The following is a 21,291-nucleotide window of genomic DNA, read 5'->3' as shown; positions in this document are numbered from 1 at the left end:
TTCTTGGGTGAAGCCAAGAACCCACCTGGGCTAAGCCCCAGTTTAAGGTTTGCCTGACTGTCCTGCATCAGTCCTAGCTCTCCTTCAAGGCCTACCTCAAATCCCCTTTCTTTCATGAAACTTTCTCATGGGTTTCATCCCAGCCCACACCCCTGGCTGCAAATGGCCTTAAAAATCTGAACGACATTTGAAAATTCTGAGTAATGGGCAACCAGGCAGTCTGACTTACGAGGCCTGGCCAGCTCTTCTTCATCATGAGGCCCCCTACCTGTGCCTTCCTGCCTAATTCCAGCAGCCTTCACTTCAGTTCTCACTGAACCTGCAGACAGACCACTCCCAGAGGCAGGGACAGATGCCATCTCCCACCTCTGTGAGCCTCAACTAACAACTCCTGGTTGGCCCTTCTCTTCTATAATGATTGACACCAAGAATGTCCACTACCTTGTGGCTGTGATTTCATCTGGTAATATCAATTTTTTTTTTTTTTTTTTTTGAGACAGAGTCTTACTCTGTCACCCAGGCTGGAGTGCAGTGGCGTGATCTCAGCTCACTGCAGCCTCCACCTCCCAGGTTCAAGCAATTCTTCTACCTCAGCCTCCCAAGTACCTGGGATTACAGATGCACACCACCATGACCGGCTAATTTATGTATTTTTAGTAGAGATGGGGTTTTGGCATGTTGGTCAGGCTGGTCTCAAACTCCTGGCCTCATGTGATCTGCCTGCATCAGCCTCCCAAAGTGCTGGGATTATAGGCATGGGGCACTGCGCCCAGCCTGAGAGGTAAATTTTTTGAAAGGTAAGCTTTAGTGGAACAATCCTGAAGAACAACACAAGAGGAATAGCAGGTTACCAGTAAGATGTCAGCCAATTTGTTCCAGCCACTTTTGAATCCATGTCCTATAATCTAAAATTTAGTTCTCTTTCCCTAAGCTGAGCGCTTTCTATCATGTCAGTATCTATGTTATGAAGAAAAGGAGACTTAGGTGAGATGTATGTATTTATCACAACCGCTGCATCAATTGCCTAGGACTTCAACAGCTTCATGGAAGTCTGGGAAATGTTCATGCATAAGGTTATTGCCTTAGCTGACTGAAAATTGCCCCATACAGTGGTACATACCAACCCTTAGTGAGGCCTTTTAAAGAACAAACAGGTTGAAAAGTGGGTTAAAGTAAGCAAATACAGCATCTGTCTTTAGAGCTATCAACTCAGGAATTCTCTCAATTATGAAATCTTGCAGAGAAGTTATTTTTCTTTCTCAAAATCCAGATAATGACAATATTCCTTACTCCAGATCAGGCATTTTTTCATCATCACTGTCTTGTGAATGATCGTCTGCTCCATCTGCTAAATCTACATCTTCTTCACCACCCACATTGTTCATCATCTCAGAGAAATGATCAAAATCAGACATGGCTTCATCTGAATCATCTTCCCAGTCTTTCCAATGATTGGAGTCCACACTCAGCCAGTTAAGCTTTGCCCTTTGTTTTGTTAACCTTGGCCATGACTGGCCACATTTTCCTTTTTGTAAACAAATAAAATTGATGTGTCCATTCTTTTATGCTTGAAGTCATTTGGATCAATACAGTGAAAAATATCGATTTCAAATAAATGCTTAAAATGGTCACTTCCAAGAAGTGGCTGTACGAGGGCTTCTGCACGGCTAGCAGAGCAGCGGTCCCGACCACAGTGCATGCCCTGAGCTCTCCGCCTCCCCTACCTGCCCGTGAGGTGACAGCAGGGCCACAAGCAGCCCACAGCAGGGTGGAACACCCACATCGACAACCTCGTGGTGGAAGGGACCTGTAGGACGCAGCCATCGTGGGCTACAAGGACTTGCCTTCCATCCAGGCCACCATCCCTGGGAAAACCTTTGTCAACATCTGGCCAGCTGAGGCTGATGTCCTGATTGGCAAAGACTGGTCAAGTTTTTTTGCAAATGGAGTGACACTTGGGGGCCAGAAATGTTCTGTGATCCGAAACCCACTGCTGCAGGATGGAGAACTGACCCATCTTTGTACCAAGAGCAGCGATGGAGCTCCCACCTTCAATGTCACTGTTACCATGACTGTCAGGACGCTAGAGTTGCGGGCAGTCAGGGACCCCGAACGGAGGGACTGGCTGGAGCCACGGCAGAGGAACATAAATTGTCAATATTTCATTTTAATATGGACATTTATCAGTTCCCAAATAATACTTTTATAATTTCTTATGCCTGTCTTTATTTAATCTCTTAATCCTGTTATCTTCATAAGCTGAGGATGTATGTCACCTCAGGACCACTGTGATAATTGTGTTAACTGTACAAATTGATTGTAAAACATGTGTTTGAACAATATGAAGTCAGTGCACCTTGAAAAAGAATAGAATAATAGTGATTTTTAGGGAAAAAGGAAAGACAGCCATAAGGTCTGACTGCCTGTGGGGTCGGGCAAAAGAGCCATATTTTCCTTCTTGCAGAGAGCCTATAAACAGATGTGCGAGTAGGGAAGATATCGCTAAATTCTTTTCCTAGCAAGGAATATTAATATTAATATTAATGCCCTGGGAAACTAATGCTTTCCTGGGGGAAGATCTATAAATGGCCGCTCTGGGAATGTCTGTCTTGTGCGGTTGAGATAAGGACTGAGATACGCCCTGGTCTCCTGCAGTACCCTCAGGCTTACTAGGGTGGGGAAAAACTCCACTCTGGTAAATTTGTAGTCAGACCAGTTCTCTGCTCTCAGACCCTGTTTTCTGTTGTTTAAGATGTTTATCAAGACAATACGTGCACCGCTGAACATAGACCCTTATCTGTAGTTCTGCTTTTGCCTTTCTCCTTGTGATCTTTGTGGGACCCTTATCAGTAGTTATGCTTTTGCCCTTTGTCCTGTTCTCTCAGAAGCATGTGATCTTTGTTAGACCCTTATTAGTAGTTCTGCTTTTTGCCCTTTGAAGCATGTGATCTTTGCACCTACTCCCTGTTCTTGCACCCTCTCCCCTTTTTGAAACCCTTAATAAAAACTTGCCGGTTTGAGGCTCAGGCGGGCATCATGGTCCTACCAATATGTGATGCCGGCAGCCCAGCTATAATATTCGTCTCTTTATACTGTCTCTCTTTATTTCTCAGCCGGCCGACACTTATGGAAAATATAACGTATGTTGAAATATTGGGGGTGGGTTCCCCCAATATCTGGTGTGCCAATGTGGTTTTCTTTTTCCTAAGTGCATGTGGGAACCCGATTCATAGGTGCAGAGAAACGTTCATTGATCCAGTCCACAGAAACGCTTCTTTGGCCCCCTGATGATCGGTGAGTTGTCTGTGTATTGTCCAGGGTAACTATGGGTCACACACAGTCTAAACATTATGCTTATCTCTGCTATATTAAACTCCTGTTAAAACCGGGGCAGGGGGAGTTCAGGTACCCATGGAAAACATGGGCACCCTATTCAGGGTGGTGGAAGAACACTGTCCTTGGTTTTCCGAAAAGGGAATGTTAGATATGGAATTATGGGATCGTGTTGGTGCAAAATTCTGGGAACTGGTCCCGACAGGAAATTATGTTCCCATCACTGTTTGGGGTGACTGGGCCTTGGTATGTGCCATCCTAATGTAATACCAATCCCGTGACCCCCTGCAGTTACCACAGTTTTCTGAATCTGGAGACCTTCCACCTTTTCCTCAGCTTTCCTGTCCCGCTTGGCCTTCACTATCTGCTCAGCCTCTCTCTCCCTTCGTCTGCTCCTCCCCACCTGAGGATATTGAAGATTCAATATCTAACTCTGGTGACTTTGGCTTAACGTCACCCCCTGATGATCTTATTTCTTTTTAGCTTCGTAAGCTGAGGATGTTTGTCACCTCAGGACCACTGTGATAATTGTGTTAACTGTACAAATTGATTATAAAATATAGGTGTTTGAACAATATGAAATCGGTGCACCTTGAAAAAGAACAGAATAATAGCAATTTTTAGGGAACACGGGAAGACAAACATAAGGTTTGACTGCCTGTGGGATCGGGCAAAAAGAGCCATATTTTCCTTCTTGCAGAAAGGCTATAAATGGACGTGCAAGTAGGGAAGATATCACTAAATTCTTTTCATAGCAAGGAATATTAATATTAATATCCTGGGAAAGGAATGCGTTCCTGGGGGGAGGTCTATAAACAGCCGCTCTGGGAATGTCTGCCTTGTGCAATTGAGATAAGGACTGAGATACGCCTGGTCTCAGTTTGAGATACACCTGAGGGTACTCCCTCAGGCTTACTAGGGTGGGGAAAAACTGCACCCTGGTAAATTTGTGGTCAGATCGGTTCTCTGCTCTCAAACCCTGTTTTCTGGTGTTTAAGATGTTTATCAAGACAATACGTGCACTGCTGAATATAGACCCTTATCTGTAGTTCTGCTTTTGCCCTTTGCCTTATGATCTTTGTTGGACCCTTATCAGTAGTTCTTTTGCCCTTTGTTTTGTTCCCTCAGAAGCATGTGATCTTTGTTAGACCCTTATTAGTAGTTCTACTTTTTGCCCTTTGAAGCATGTGATGTTTGTACCTACTCCCTGTTCTTACACCCCCTCCCCTTTTTGAAATCCTTAATAGGCTGGGCGTGGTGGCTCATGCCTGTAATCCCAGTACTTTGGGAGGCCGAGGTGGGTAGATCACGAGTTCAGGAGATCAAGACCATCCTGGCTAACACAGTGAAACCCCGTTTCTACTAATAATACAAAAAAATTAGCCAGGCGTGGTGGTGGGCAGCTGTGGTCCCAGCTACTCGGGAGTCTGAGGCAGGAGATTGGCATGAACCCAGGATACTGAGCTTGCAGTGAGCCGAGATTGTGCCACTGCACTCCAGCCTGGGTGACAGAGCAAGACTCTGTCTCAAAAAAAAAAAAAAAAATAGAAAAGAAGAAAAAGTAACCCATAATAAAAACTTGCTGGTTCGAGGCTCAGGCGGGCATCATGGTCCTACCAATATGTGATGCCACCCCTGGTGGCCCAGCAGTTAAATTCCTCTCTTTATACTGTCTCTCTTTATTTCTCAGCCAGCCAACAGTTATGGAAAATAGAAATAACCTACGTTGAAATATTGGGGGCATGTTCCCCCAATATCTCGCATGCCAACATAGTTTTCTTTTTCCTAAGTGCATGTGGGAACACAGTTCCCTTTGGAAGGTGCAGAGAAATGTTCATCAGTCCGGTCCACAGAAACACTTGTTTGGCTCCCTGAAGACTGGTGAATTGTCTGTGTATTGTGTGGGGTAACTATGGGTCACGCAGAGTCTAAACATTATGCTTATCTCTGCTATATTAAACTCCTGTTAAAACAGGGGGGAGTTCGGGTACCCTTGGAAAATATGGTCACCCTATTCAGAGCGCTGGAAGAACACTGTCCTTGGTTTCCTGAAAAGAGAACATTAGATGTGGAACTATGGGATCATATTGGTGCAAAATTCCAGGAACTGGTCCTGACAGGATATTATGTTCCCATCACTGTTTGGGGTGACTGGGCCTTGGTACATGCCATCCTAATGACATACCAATCCCGTGACCCCCTGCAGTTACCACAGTTTTCTGAATCTGGAGACATTCCACCTTTTCCTCAGCTTTCCTCTCCTGCTCCGCCTTCGCTATCTGCTCAGCCTCTCTCTCCCTTCATCTGCTCCTCCCCCACCTGAGGATATTGAAGATTCAATATCTAACTCCGGTGACTTTGGCTTAACGTCACCCTCTGATGATCTTATTTCTTTTCATGAAGAGCTGGTACTTGTAGCTCCCGCAGCCCCTACTCGGACAGCCTGGGACCATATCTATGCTAACTCTTCACTCTTCAAACCTTTGCAGCCTTTGCCTCTGGAGCCATCTAATGACTCCAGGACTAAACTACAATTTACCTGTAATTCTGCAGGCCCTTCCCTGTCCATTGCAGCCCCTCACCCTCCTGTCATTTCGGTCCCTCAGCCGGTCACTTTGCCATCCACTCAACTTGCTTCTCTGTACCAATCTTCACACATGGATACACCTGCCACTCTTGTTGCACAGGATTGGGCAATAATCACTGGTATGCTCTGCCTCTTCTCCTCCAAAGCCCATTTCTCATGCTGTCATACCGGTCTGACCTCCTCAACCTCAGTTCCCCTTATCTACACATACTTTTCCTGTCACTTCTATGCCGACTCCATCTCATGTGCCTGTTCTTGAAACTTCCATGCTACACTTATTACGTCAAAACAAAAAAGCAAGTAGATTAGAGGCGTGGCCTTATCCGGTCACGCTGGAACCTTGCAATGCTCAAGGGGTACAAATGGGTTGATATGCACCACTCTATCTTACCTTTTTAAAAGAATTCAAGGGCCGGGCGTGGTGGCTCAAGCCTGTAATCCCAGCACTTTGGGAGGCCAAGGCGGGTGGATCACGAGGTCAGGAGATCGAGACCATCCTGGCTAACATGGTGAAACCCCGTCTCTACTAAAAATACAAAAAACTAGCCGGGCGTGGTGGCGGGCGCCCGTAGTCCCAGCTACTCGGAGGCTGAGGCGGGAGAATGGCGTGAACCCGGGAGGTGGAGCTTGCAGTGAGCCGAGATCGCGCCACCGCACTCCAGCCTGGGCGACAGAGCGAGACTCCGTCTCAAAAAAAAAAAAAAAAAAAAAAGAATTCAAGAATGCTTGTACTCAGTATGGTCCTACTTCTCCATATGTTAAAATGGTATTACAGACTGTTTGTACTGAGGTCATTTTGCTTCCTTTAGACTGGGACCTTTTGGCAAAATCTCTTCTAACTCCATCTCAGCATTTACAATTCCGTCCCTGGTGGTCAGAGGAGGCCCGTCTGCAGGCTCAGCTAAATCGGGCTGATGGCATTCTAATTACTCAGGCTCGGCTCACAGGCTCCAATAATAACTCTGACACTACCGCCCAATTAGGCTTTGATGCTCTCACCACAGAACAAGTAACAAAGTTGTGTATGAGAGCTTGGGTAAATTACACATCCCAGGCCAAGGTCCTGTTTCTTTTACTACTGTTAAACAGGGTCACAATGAATTATATCCTGATTATTTGGCTAAATTACAAGATGCTGTTGAAAAATCTGTCTCTGATGAGCACGCTCAAGGTATTCTTCTTTGTGTGTTAGCTTTTGAGAATGCGAACCACGAGTGTAAAATGGCCATGCGTTCTGTCCAACGACAAAGTTTACATGATCACGAGGTGTTGCCTGCATATATTAAAGCTTGTGAAGGCATTGGATTGGAGACCCACAAAGCTATTCTGTGGGCACAGACCATGAAGGATTGCAGTCAAACTGACTCGACTGATTCTTTCCTTGGAGCCTGCTGTAATTGTGGTCAACTTGGTCATACTCGAAAAAATTGCACTGTTAGAAACTTAAAGGCGGCCAAACCGGCTCAAAAAACACAGCCAAATGCTCCTGCTACTGTTTGTCCTCATTGTCATAAAGGTAAACATTGGGCAAGTACTTGCCACTCTTAAGTCTGATATAGATGGAAATTCCTTGTCACAGAACCAGGGAAATGGGAAGCGGGGCCAGTCCCAGCCCCCAATATCAAATGGGACACCTCAGACTCAGATCAATGTTGCGTTCCCGCTTCAAGCGGTCCCAACGCAGCCCCCAGCAAAAATAAATTTACCTACAGCCAACCCAGATGGGTCCCAGCCTCTTCTGTCTCAGTACAATGCTTGTCCACCTCCACAGTTGGGGGCGGGACAGTCGATCTCTGTAGTACCGTTCCTCTAAATTTACTACCTAATTCTTTGCCTTTAATTCCCAGACCAATACCTGGGAACCTGGAACAATCATAACATGGGGAAGAGGGTATGCTTGTGTTTCACCTGGAGATCATCAGTCCCCTGTCTTGGTGCCCACTAGAAGACTTCAACTTTGTGTGAATACTGACAGTAAAAACCACAGGGAAGAGACGTCTGCATCAGAGAACACCCTCATACCTGGTGAAGTCTGTGCCGACTTCTCAGAAACCGGCACGCCAAATCAAAAAGGGTCTTGTTCAATCCTTCCTAAAGGCAACAGAGACCCCTCTAACTAATCCCACTTCTAATTCCCTTTCTTTTTCTCCTTATGAACCTAAAAATCTCACCATTTCTATTAGCCTGAAAATAACATCCCCCTGTTCTTCTATTCCTCCTTCAGCATGGATCTTGCTTACAATAGGTTCTATTTAATAATTCTGGCCGGGTGCAGTGGCTCACGCCTGTGTTCCCAGCACTTTGGGAGGCCGAGGTGGGCGGATCACAAGGTCAGCAGATCGAGACCATCCCGGCTAGCACGGTGAAACCGCGTCTCTACTAAAAACACAAAAAATTAGCCGGGCGTGGTGGCGGGTGCCTGTAGTCCCTGCTACTCGGCAGGCTGAGGCAGGAGAATGGTGTGAACCTGGGAGGCAGAGCTGGCAGTGAGCAGAGATCGTGCCACTGCACTCCAGCATGGGCGACAGATTGAGACTCCATCTCAAACAAACAAACAAACAAAAAATCTCCTCCTTATACTTTCTGTCTCACCAGTTTCCCCTCACACTTATTTACCTGCTACACAAAATGATTCTTATTGGGCTTATGTGCCTTTCCTCCACTTATTTGACCTCTCACCTGGATGGATGCTCCTTTGGAAATATACTAATGATAGTGTGTGGATATCTGGAGCTACAGATGACCATTGCCCTGCTCAACCAGGAAAAGAAGGCACTGCATTTAATGTTACTGTGGGTTATAGATACCCTCCTCTGTGCCTCGGACATGTACCTGCTTGTATCCATCTGGAACTCAAGTCTGGGCTGCTTACCTTCTGAAGAGATCAGCCACAGGGGAATGGGAACATTTGGTCTCCAGCCTCTCCCTTTCTCCTTTAAGACAAATGAAAGGGGGAGTAATAGGAGATACCCCATACTTTCAATATAAACCTGTAGGAAAACCATGTCCTAAAAATTTTGAGGGCCCATCTAAAACTTTAATTAGGGAAGGTTGTGTTAATTCACATGCAGTAGTATTAAAAAATGACTCATATGGTTTAGTAATAAACTGGGCACTAAAGGGCTATTTGACAAACAATTGCTTCTCTGGCAGAAGGGAATGCCTGGAGGCTACTTATTTTATTTCTTATTGGGAGGACAAGGATCATCATCCTACTTTGCATAGGAAGTTCAGCTTGTTCTGTCCCTTAAAATGGGAAGATAAGGGCATTACCCCCCGCCCCCACCGCTGAGGCCTTGTATGATGTTCCCATTCTGAGCCCAGAACACCCAGAACTTTGGAAATTGGCTATTGCCATGTCCCAGACTACAAGTATGGGAAGGGAAAACTTTTCTGTCCGTTGTCCCCACTACCACCCCTCACAACCGTGATTCTGAACCCCATGATAAATTCCCTTTGAACCCTTTCCCCCTTTTTGATGCCAATCCTCCTTTATGGGACTCTGATTGGCATTATGATAATTCTTCTTGACCCAAGTATGCCCCTCTACCTCTTCAGCATCCCTGGGCACCTCGGATTGCTTCTTTATCGCAGAGAACATCGGGCGTTGCCACAGCCACTCCTCTCCCTCAGTATCAACATAGATTCAAACATTCTGTTTTGTTTACCTCCAGCCTGACTATTCCTATACAGAGTTGTGTTAAGCCTCCTTACATGCTGTTAGTGGGAAATATCAAAATTTGGATGAACAATCAAACTGCCCAATGCATTAATTGTCATTTATACACTTGTGTTAACTCCTGTTTTGACTTTAGGAAAAGTGTAATGTTGGTTCAAGCTCAAGAAGGAATCTGGATACCAGTAACTTTACCCAGACCTTGGGAATCTTCCCCCTCAGTACATTTAATTAATGAAGTGTTACAACTAATTTTCAAAAGATCTAAGAGATTTGTTTTCACTTTAATTGCTGTGATCATGGGCCTAATTACAGTCACTGCACTGGCCATCACTGCCAGAGTGGCATTACACCAATCTATTCAAGTGACTCATTTTGTTAATGATTGACAAGCCAATTCCACCCAAATGAGGAATTCTCAACAAGGCATTGATCAAAAATTAGCTGGTCAAATTAATGATTAAGACAGTCTGTTATGGCCGGGCGCGGTGGCTCAAGCCTGTAATCCCAGCTCTTTGGGAGGCCGAGACGGGCGGATCACAAGGTCAGGAGATCGAGACCATCCTGGCTAACACGGTGAAACCCCGTCTCTACTAAAAAATACAAAAAACTAGCTGGGCGAGGTGGCGGGCGCCTGTAGTCCCAGCTACTCGGGAGGCTGAGGCAGGAGAATGGTGTGAGCCCGGGAGGCGGAGCTTGCAGTGAGCTGAGGTCCGGCCACTGTACTCCAGCCTGGGCGACAGAGCAAGACTCCGTCTCAAAAAAAAAAAAAAAAAAAAAAAGACAGTCTGTTATTTGGCTTGGGGATCGGCTAATGAGTCTCGAACATCACATGCAAATGCAATGTGATTGGAACACTTCTGATATCTGTATCACACCATATTCCTACAATGAGACTGATCATTCATGGGAAATAGTCAAAAGACACCTTCTGGGTAGATAATTTATCCTTGGACATAACTAAAGAAACAAATTCTTGAAGCCCCTCAAGCTCATTTATCCGTTATGCCTGGAGCTGTGGCGTTAGATCAGGTGGCAGAAAGTCTTTCTAGACTAAACCCTGTGACTTGGATTAAGTCTATTGGGGGATCCACTGTAGTAAATTTTGGAATCATGTTTCTCTGTTTAATGGGCTTGTTTTTAGTGTGTCAGATTAGTCAAAGAATCCTGTGTCAAAACCGAGAGAACGAACAGCCTTCATCGCCATGGCACATTTATATAAAAAGAAAGGGAGAGATGTTGCGGGAAGTCAGGGACCCTGAATGGAGGGACCAGCTGGAGCCACGGCCAAGGAACATACATTGTGAAGATTTCATTTTGATATGGACATTTATCAGTTCCCAAATAATACTTTTCTAATTTCTTATGTCTGTGTTTACTTTAATCTCTTAATCCTGTTATCTTTGTAAGCTGAGGATGTATGTCACCTCAGGACCACTGTGATAATCGTGTTAACTTTACAAATTAATTGTAAAACATGTGTGTTTGAACAATATGAAATTGGTGCACCATTGAAAAAGAACAGAATAATAGCGATTTTTTTTTTTTTTTTTTTTTTTTGAGACGGAGTCTCGCTCTGTAGCCTGGGCTGGAGTGCAGTGGCCGGATCTCAGCTCACTGCAAGCTCCGCCTCCCAGGTTTATGCCATTCTCCTGCCTCAGCCTCCCGAGTAGCTGGGACTACAGGCACCCGCCACCTCGCCTGGCTAGTTTTTTGTATTTTTTAGTAGAGACGGGGTTTCACGGTGTTCGCCAGGATGGTCTCGATCTCCTGACCTCGTGATCCGCCTGTCTCGGCCTCCCAAAGTGCTGGGATTACAGGCTTGAGCCACCGCGCCCGGCAATTTTTAGGGAACAAGGGAAGATAACCATAAGGTCTGACTGCCTGTGGGGTTGGGCAAAAAGAGCCATATTTTCCTTCTTGCAGAGAGCCTATAAATGTATAAGTAGGGAAGATATCGCTAAATTCTTTTCCCAGCAAGGAATATTAATATTAGTACCCTGGGAAAGGAATGCATTCCTTGGGGGAGGTCTATAAACAGCCGCTCTGGGAATGTCTGTCTTGTGCAGTTGAGATAAGGACTGAGATACGCCCTGGTCTCCTGCAGTACCCTAAGGCCTACTAGGGTGGGGAAAAACTCCGCCCTGGTAAATTTGTGGTCAGACCAGTTCTCTGCTCTCAAACCGTTTTCTGGTGTTTAAGATGTTTATTAAGACAATACGTGCACCGCTGAACATAGACTTTTATCAGTAGTTCTGCTTTTGCCCTTTGTTTTGTTCCCTCAGAAGCATGTGATCTTTGTTAGACCCTTATTAGTAGTTCTGCTTTTTGCCCTTTGAAGCATGTGATCTTTGTACCTACTCCCTGTTCTTACACCCCCTCCCCTTTTTGAAACCCTTAATAAAAACTTGCCGGTTTGAGGCTCAGGTGGGCATCACGGTCCTACTGATATGTGATGCCACCCCCGGCAGCCCAGCTGTAAAGTTCCTCTCTTTATACTGTCTCTCTTTATTTCTCAGCTGGCCAACACTTATAGAAAGAACCTATGTTGAAATATTGGGGGTGGTTCCCCCAATACGCTAGTCCTGCTGATGAGCAAAGAAGGTGTTGACAAGTTTGATCAACAAGGAATGTTATGAAACAGCCTCCCACCTCTGGCATTCCCAGTACTGACCTCATCTGTCCCTTCCCCTCCACTGCTCCCCACAGCTTTGCACCCCTTTTGTTCCCATACACACATATAACATTTTTATTTTGGGGGCCATTACCCCACACCCCTTATTGCTGCCAAAACCACATGGCCTTGAGGGCCAGGGCTGGATGGACAGTCACGCCACTGCGCACCAGCCTGGTGACAGAGCAAGACTCTGTCTCAAAAAAAAAAAAAAGAACACATAAAAGACCTTTGACAGTCCCTGCTACTCGTGACCCTCCTGACTCTGTCATCTGTCCAGTGATTTTGATTTTGCAACATGGAAAGTTTCAAGCCTTGATTCCTGAGCCCAGATACCATTTGCACTCTGGGGTCATTCAAGCATGGGGAGCTCCTCAGAGGGGGATCAACTGACCTCCCTTACCTAGCTCCTCCTCCGGAGGTTTGCCCTGGAGTTGAGCCAGCCGTTGAGGAGACCTTCACTCCTGCTTCTCTCCCTTCTGGAAATGAGCTCAGGCCTGGCTGGGCTCCAAGATAATCTTTGCACAAGGCAAGAGATAACACAAAGTCAAGGTGAAGATCAGGGTAGCCCTTTAAAAGGCCTCCTTGTACCCTAGAGTTGCCACGGCTCTTCTACTCCACCACTGTCTATCTTGCCTGCTGACACCCAGCCACCATGTGGGAGCTTGTGGCTCTCTTGCTGCTCACCCTAGCCTATTTATTTTGGCCCAAGAGAAGGTGCCCTGGTGCCAAGTATCCTAAGAGCCTCCTGTCCCTGCCCCTGGTGGGCAGCCTGCCATTCCTCCCCAGACATGGCCATATGCATAACAACTTTTTCAAGCTGCAGAAAAAATATGGCCCCATCTATTCCGTTCGTATGGGCACCAAGACTACAGTGATTGTTGGCCACCACCAGCTGGCCAAGGAGGTGCTTATTAAGAAGGGCAAGGACTTCTCTGGGCGGCCTCAAGTGGTAAGTGGTGTCTATCTCCTCCCTGCCCCCTTCACCACCCCCTGCGATTGTTCAGGTCTTCAGACCATGCCTAGAATGGTGCTTCCAGCTCCAACAACCTGTAATTCTTCCCAAAGTAGACTAGTGGGGTGATGTGAAGGGAGTGAACCTTCAGACCCCCACCCAGCCTCCAAATGAGGCAGGAAGAATTAAAGGAAAGTCTCCTCTACCAGGCTGCCCAGGAGGTGGGATGGGAAGACCGCAGTGGTCTGAGGGGTCAAGGAGTCCTCACTCCACTCATCTCTCTGGGCCTAGACTTCTCTAATGGACTGAGCAGGTGCATGTACAGCACTTAGCCTAGCACCCAGCACAGTAAGTGCCCCTTATACAACCAGGATTCATGTTACTCTTCGTGGAAAATGGCGGCAGTGATTACTGTCCTCCATGAAAGCTGCTGGGGAGAAGTAGCCTTGCTGTTGCAGGCTGGGATTGCTGGTTTCCTGATGCCATTTCCAGCTGCTCTAGCTCACAGGGGCAGTGATCTACAATAACGTTTCAGGGTTGCTGATGAGCCTCCTACTGAGCTTGCTGTCATGCTCCCCGGCCAGGAGGGGTACTGATCATCCAGAAACACTGCCAGTGCCCCCAGCCCAGCACCCTGCTGCTGAGAACTCTCTTGAACACCCCAGTAGGGCCCCCAGTCTCTCAGCTTTTTTTTTTTTTTTTTTTTTTTGAGACAGAGTCTCTCTCTGTGGCCCAGATTGGAGTGCAGTGTCACAATCTCAGCTCACTGCAACCTCTGCCTCCCAGGTTCAAGTGATTCTCCTGCCTCAGCCTCCCGAGTACCTGGGACTATAGGAGCATGCCACCACGCCAGCTAATTTTTTGTATTTTTAGTAGAGATGGGGTTTCACCGTGTTAGCCAGGATGGTCTCAAACTCCTGACCTCATGATCCCCCCACCTCAGCCTCTCAAAGCGCTGGGATTACAGGCATGAGCCACTGTGCCCCACCAGCCTGTCAGCTTTGATCAAGCCAAGGGTTGGTCTATTTTTCCTTGGACCAATCAGCCAGGTCTGCTGACCAACTACCTGGCTCCCACCTCTGCTGGCTTCCTCCCCGGGGCAGAGAAGATGGAGGAGGCTAGTCATGGGGATCTTCGGGGTCAGGAGATGGAAAAGGGAGGCTTTGGACCCTTATGCTTTTGGGGGCACCTCTAGGAGGCAGCGGCTCAGCCCAAGTCCAGACTGTGTACTCTCCAAATGTGGGCTTGTGGCTAGGTATGCAGGCTTGCAATGGAAGGGTAAACCCGAGTGAGGTGAGCTGTGCCTTTAGCTCACCTGAGGGCTCAGGGAAAAGCAGAGACCTGTGCAGTCCTCAGCCTCTGCAATCCCGCCTGCTCCTTACCATCTGGATAGGCATAGTTTAGAGAGTTTATCCCATCCAGAGTTGCCTTCCTCTGGTCAGAAACTGATGAGCAAAAAGAAGCCCAGAGGGCACCCTGTCAGTGAACAGAAGCCCAGTGCTGCTGCATTCTAATTAAGGGTTCTTTCTCTCTCCCCAATCTACTGTGTTTCTGATAGAATTGGGAGTAGGAGGCCTCAGGGTCTGTCCTACCAAGCCCTTGGAGTCATGGTGGAGTGCAGTGGGGCTGTGCCCCATGGAAGTCAGCAGGCCAGGTACCTGCCTTCTCCCCCAGGAAGGAGAGCAGGGACCAGAGGTGCACGGGCAAGGGTGGGGTGGATGGTGTGTGATTCCTATAGCCTCGCTTGCTCTCCAAAGACAACTCTAGACATCCTGTCCAACAACCGTAAGGGTATTGCCTTCGCTGACTACGGCGCACATTGGCAGCTGCATCGAAGGCTGGCAATGGCCACCTTTGCCCTGTTCAAGGATGGCGATCAGAAGCTGGAGAAGATCAGTGAGTGCCAGACTGGCCCCTGGGGCTAGGGTGCATCCCACAGGAACTGCTGGAGGGAGAGGAGGGTTGGGCAGGGATAAGGGTTAGGACTAGAGCGCAATGTAGCCTTTTCTTGGCTACTGCTGCCATCTAGTGGCCATCTGCTATCTGTCCCCTGCTCCTGTTAAGAGCAACTGGTAGAGAGAGGGGGTGACGGCGCTGATCCATTTCCCACCCTCATGCCCCTCTTTCCCTTCAGTTTGTCAGGAAATCAGTACATTGTGTGATATGCTGGCCACCCACAACGGACAGACCATAGACATCTCCTTTCCTGTCTTCGTGGCGATAACCAATGTCATCTCCTTGATCTGCTTCAACATCTCCTACAAGAATGGGGACCCTGAGTTGAAGATAGTACATAATTACAATGAAGGCATCATAGACAGCCTGGGCAAGGAGAGCCTGGTGGACCTATTCCCCTGGTTGAAGGTGAGCATGATGCCACACCCTGCCTTCAGGTTTTAGTAGACCCTGACAGTGTCCCCAGTCTTCCTTCCTTTTTACTTCCCCGCTCCAGCCGCAGTGACCCATCTTTTTCCTATCTCTGCCACCTCTACCTCCTCTGCCACTTAAAACCTTTGCCATTTCTCTGCAGAGATAGATTTAGCCTTTTAATTATGCACCTTAGTACTCCAGATAATGACCTTCATTTCTTTTCCAATGACCATGTGCCAGTATAAAGCATTCTATAAGCATTCATCACTGAATTCCCCGTGGAGGTCGGTTCTACTATCCCCATTGTGCAGGTGAGAAGCAGGCTTAGCGAGCTTGTCTGAGGCTTCAGGCTCAGGTCTTCAGGGCTGGGCACACAGCAGAGTCAGCGCTTGATGTTTGATTGAATGGGGAAGGAGAGGTGGAGACCACGCCCTCCTCCCCTGTTTAGAATTGTCTTCGTTGTCATGATGACCCCGTTCTGTGTCCCCATCTTGCCTTCCATTCTGGCTGAAGGTCCGGGGTGGAGTAGGAACTTCCAGAGACAGAAAGCTAAGATCTGCCTCCAGGAGAGACTCTGGCAGCCGGAGAAGCAAAATGGAAGAAGGGTGGATTTAACATTTCTTTTTACTTCCCAGGTTTTCCCCAACAAAACTCTGGAAAAATTAAAGAGGCATGTTAAAACACGAAATGATCTGCTGACTAAAATATTTGAAAATTACAAGGTAGGTGATACAGCAGAAGAGAATATGAGTTAGGCTAAAAGTAATTACGAGAGCAGGGTGGGGTCCATTCTACACGCTGTAGGAGCTTCAAAACCTAGTAAAACCTGGCACATAGTAGGTGTACAATAAAAACTGACTTAAGGGCCGGGTGCGGTGGCTCACGCCTGTAATCCCAACGCTGTGGGAGGCCAAAGTGGGCAGATCAATTGAGGTCAGGAGTTCGAGACCAGCCTGGCCAATATGCTGAAACCCCGTCTCTACTAAAAATACAAAAACTAGGCCAGGCAAGATGGCTCATGCCTGTAATCCCAGAACTTTGGGAAGCCAAGGTGGGTGGATCACTTGAAGTCGGGAGTTCGAGACCAGCCTGACCAACATGGAGAAACCCCGTGTCTACTAAAAATACAAAATTAGCCAGGTGTGGTGGTGCGTACCTATAATCCCAGCTACTCGGCAGGCTGAGGCAAGAGAATCACTTGAACCCGGGAGGCAGAGGTTGCAGTGAGCAGAGATCATGCCATTGCACTCCAGCCTGGGTAACAAGAGTGAAACTCCTTCTCCAAAAAAAAAAAAAAAAAAAAAATACAAAAACTAGTTGGGCATGGTGGTGCGTACCTGTAGTCCCACCTGCTCAGGAGGCTGAGACAGGAGAATTGCTTGAACCCGGGAAGCAGAGGTTGTAGTGAGCTGAGATCATGCCATTGCACTCCAGCCTGGGCATTGCACCAAGATTGTCTCCAAAAAAAAAAAAAAAAAAAAAACTGACTTAAGGAGTTGGGATGGAAAAGTGAGGAATTACGAATTGAAGAGGATCCTAGAAGAGACCTAACCTCTCCACCAAATTCAAAGAGGGCCCAGGGCTGCCTCCCACCTCCACAAGCTCGTAGGCCCTGCCCAGACTCGCTCCGCTTCTAAGTGGAAGGAGCCTTGTTATCTCTAGTCAGGGACAGAGTATGGCAGGAGTGTCACAGATGGGGCTCCTTCCTTATTAATGTCTCCCAACCTCACTCAACTCAGGAGAAATTCCGCAGCGACTCTATCACCAACATGCTGGACGTACTGATGCAAGCCAAGATGAATTCAGATAATGGCAACGCTGGCCCAGATCAAGACTCAGAGCTGCTTTCAGATAACCACATTCTCACCACCATAGGGGACATCTTTGGGGCTGGCGTGGAGACCACCACCTCTGTGGTGAAATGGATCGTGGCCTTCCTGCTGCACAATCCTCAGGTGTGCTTCCCCCTCATCAATCCCAGACCCCGGGCAGCCCAACCTCTGGGCTGCAGACAGAGGGAGAGCCAATTCCCTCAGGCTTTCTGTGCAGGAAGACTAGGCCTGCCCTGCCCCTTACCCAAGCAGTAGTTGGCTTTGACCCCAGAGTAGAGCTGCCCTATCTTCTGGAAGCTGGGCCTGGGCCCCAGAGCCACTACTGGGAAGGGACTGGACAGGCTCTTCTGGATGTCACAGTTGGATTCTTCTCTAAGCCCTTGCTTCTCCTGGACTTACACACACTAGTCACCTCCAACTTACTGTGGTCTTCAGGTGAAGAAGAAGCTCTACGAGGAGATTGACCAGAATGTGGGTTTCAGCCGCACACCAACCATCAGTGACCGTAACCGTCTCCTCCTGCTGGAGGCCACCATCCGAGAGGTGCTTCGCATCAGGCCCGTGGCCCCTATGCTCATCCCCCACAAGGCCAACGTTGACTCCAGGTGTGCCTGCCCTCCCAGCGACATCTAGCCCCATGATGCATTCAACACAGCTTGCCAGCCCACCTGGTTCTCCCCACCCCCGGCCCCTGCTGGCCAACCTAAAGTCAGTCAGCCATCAACTGCTAAAAACATCCTGCCAGCCGGGCGTAGTGGCTCACACCTGTAATTCCAACACTTTGGGAGGCCGAGGCAGATGGATCATGAGGTCAGGAGTTCAAGACCAGCCTGACCAATATGGTGAAACCCCTTCTCTACTAAAAATCCAAAAATTAGCCATGCACGGTGGCATGCGCCTGTAGTCCCAGCTACTTGGGAGACTGAGGCAGGATAATCGCTTGAACCCGGGAGGTGGAAGTTGCAGTAAGCCAAGATCGCGCCACTGCACTCCAGCCTGGGTGACAGAGCAAGACTCTGTCTCAAAATAAATAAATACATAAATAAAATAAAAATCATCCTGCCCTCAGCCCTGTGGCTCCATGTCTCTACCACCTACATGCACGCACTGACTCATCCACAGATCTGCCTGACTCCCCAGAGGAGCTTCCTGCTGCCCTCGGAGACATGAGGTCTGGGATGAAAGACTGGGAGCTCCATGCTCCAACCAGCTGCAGCGCGCACATAACATGCGCCGCAGCTCCAAACGCACACCCACATCCACTGCCAGACACCAAAGTCCACAGACACAGGTGTTCAGACATAAGCTGTCACGAGGGAAGGGCTGGAGAAGGGCTGGATTTAGATTTGAGCTGGCAGAAGCTGAGGAAAAGATGAGTGAGTGGGAACGAGGGAGTAAAGGGCACTTTCCCCACGGTGGAGGAATGAGGGGGCATGAGGCTGAGCAAGGAAGGGAGGATAACGTCCCAGACCCACTTTTCCTCTTCCTCTCTGGAGCAGCATCGGTGAGTTTGCTGTGGACAAGGGCACACATGTTATCATCAATCTGTGGGCGCTGCATCACAATGAGAAGGAGTGGCACCAGCCGGACCAGTTCATGCCTGGTGAGTCCCTGTCCTGTCCTGCATCCTGGGCCGCACAGCCAGCCTGGACTCTGCTCCACCACCCCAGTACCCCTTCACCTCTGCCAAGCTTGCTACTAGAAAACTCTTGGCCCCAACAGTACATACCTGTTGACACCCTCATCCTGCCATAGACTTACCCAAACTCTTCACAGCTGGGTTTCCCACACTCTTCCAACCAACTGCAAATTCACCCTCCAAGAAGCCCTCTACGCCTCTGTTTGCCATTAAGTCTGTCCCTTCTCCCCTTGGGTGGTGGTATTTTCATAGGTTAATTCCACCTCTTTTCCATCTTTCCTGAATATTTCATTTCCTCTGTGTCATTAAGGGCTACCTGAGAGCAGGGCTGTATCTCTCCCCAGGCGGGGGTTCCCCCACAATAAGGCTACATCCTCAGATGGGGGTTCCCTGGGCAGGGCCATGTCTCCCCCTCAGCCAGGGCAGAACCATGCCTCTCCTCCCTCCTGCCCTAGCCCCTGGCTGATGCCACTCCTTGCCTGCAGAGCGTTTCTTGAATCCAGCGGGGACCCAGCTCATCTCACCATCATTAAGCTACTTGCCCTTCGGAGCAGGACCTCGCTCCTGTATAGGTGAGATCCTGGCCCGCCAGGAGCTCTTCCTCATCATGGCCTGGCTGCTGCAGAGGTTCGACCTGGAGGTGCCAGATGATGGGCAGCTGCCCTCCCTGGAAGGCAACCCAAAGGTGGTCTTTCTGATCGACTCTTTCAAAGTGAAGATCAAGGTGCGCCAGGCCTGGAGGGAAGCCCAGGCTGAGGGTAGCACCTAAAGGCTGTAACTCACAGCCCCTGTCCACCCTGTGTGGCCCCACAACACCGATTTAGAGATGCAACCCCCCACCCGTTCTCCGCCATTCTTCCCTGCTCCCAGCCCACTCCGCCTTCTTTTTCAGCCTGTGGCAATGCCAGTGATGTGCATAAAGTTTTTTTGTTTTCCATAAGGTCCCTGAGTAGTTCATTTATGTATTCATTTGCTCACTCATTCTTTCAACACAGATTTTATTGAGCACCTATTATGTGCCATTCACTGTCTCAGGACACTCGAGCTCCATGGTCTCTGAAGCTTACATTCTAGTGAAGGCTAACACGTGAATAAGTTCAGAGACTCATAAGTGCTTTGAAGTCAATCACAATTTGTGTGATGTCATGAGAAAATGGCAGAGGCAGTGGATGGCTACTTTGAACAAGGGGTCAGGAAAAGTGTTGCATGCTGAGAGAGAAGCAGGTGAAAAGGCCTCCAGCTGGGAGACGTCAGCATGGCCAGTGAAGGGGAGAGTGGGCCCTGATGAGGTCAAAGTGGGACATAGTGGTCCATTCCCACTGTAGCTGGGATTACAGGAGGCCAGGAGGGAGGTTGGGTTTTATTCTAATTATGACAGGAAGTCACTGGAGGATTTTAAGTATGTAAGTGGAACAATCTGTTTTTTTTTGTTTTTGTTTTTGTTTGAGATGGAGTTTCACTCTTGTTGCCCAGGCTGGAGTGCAATGGCGCGATCTTGGCTCACTGCAAACCCTGCCTCCTGAGTTCAAGTGATTCTCCTGCCTCAGCCTCCCGAATAGCTGGGATTACAGGCGCGTGCCACCACGCCCGGCTAATTTTGTATTCTTAGTAGAGACAAGGTTTTGCCATGTTGGTCAGGCTGGTCTCGAACTCCTGATCTCAGGTGATCCACCCATCTCAGCCTCCCAAAGTGCTGGGATTATAGACATGAGCCACCGCCCCCAGCCTGTTTTTTGTTTTTGGGGGGGTTGTTTGTTTTGTTTTATTTTTTGAGTGACCTCATCCTTCCCTGGGGTAAACACTGCCAGGTAAGGGCTTCTACAGCTGTCTTCTGCAGCAGCGCGTGGGTTCCGCCTCCTCCCCACTCGAAAACCCCAGGAAGTCTGTAAAAGCTTCCTCACTTACTCTGTTGCCCAGGCTGATTGCAGTGGCACAATCATGGCTCACTGCAGCTTCAACCTCCCAGGCTCAAGTAATCCTCCTACCTCAGCATCCCGAGTAACTGGGACTACAGGCGCACATCACCACACCTGGCTAATGTTTTACTTTTTGTAGAGATGGGGTCTCGCTGTGTTTTCTAGGCTGGTCTCAAACTCCTAAGCTCAAGCACTTCTCCCACCTCAGCCTCCCAAAGTGTTTGGATTATAGGCATGAGCCACTGTGCCTGGCTGCTTTGTATTTATAAAAGATCACCGTAGTTGCTGTGTGGAGAATGTCCTGCTAAG

The 21,291-nt window shown here is 48.3% G+C and overlaps 1 protein-coding gene and 1 pseudogene across 1 annotated transcript; both read left to right on the top strand.

Annotated features, from left to right (window-relative positions):
• Positions 1-1,624: 1,624 nt before the first annotated feature.
• LOC112631067 lies at positions 1,625-12,866 on the top strand (annotated as a pseudogene).
• Positions 12,756-20,006, top strand: LOC112630974 (steroid 17-alpha-hydroxylase/17,20 lyase). Its single transcript, XM_025395488.1, has 8 exons — positions 12,756-13,222; positions 14,983-15,121; positions 15,360-15,589; positions 16,231-16,317; positions 17,335-17,550; positions 17,863-18,032; positions 18,927-19,030; positions 19,552-20,006. Exons 1-8 carry the CDS (start codon positions 12,926-12,928, stop codon positions 19,833-19,835), a joined length of 1,527 nt encoding a protein of 508 aa, XP_025251273.1. The 5' UTR covers positions 12,756-12,925; the 3' UTR covers positions 19,836-20,006.
• The last annotated feature ends 1,285 nt before the right edge of the window (positions 20,007-21,291 follow it).

Source organism: Theropithecus gelada, chromosome 9 (genome assembly GCF_003255815.1).
Source record: "Theropithecus gelada isolate Dixy chromosome 9, Tgel_1.0, whole genome shotgun sequence".
In the NCBI taxonomy this organism is placed as follows: Eukaryota; Metazoa; Chordata; class Mammalia; order Primates; family Cercopithecidae; genus Theropithecus; species Theropithecus gelada.
This window is presented reverse-complemented; position numbering and strand designations above follow the sequence as displayed.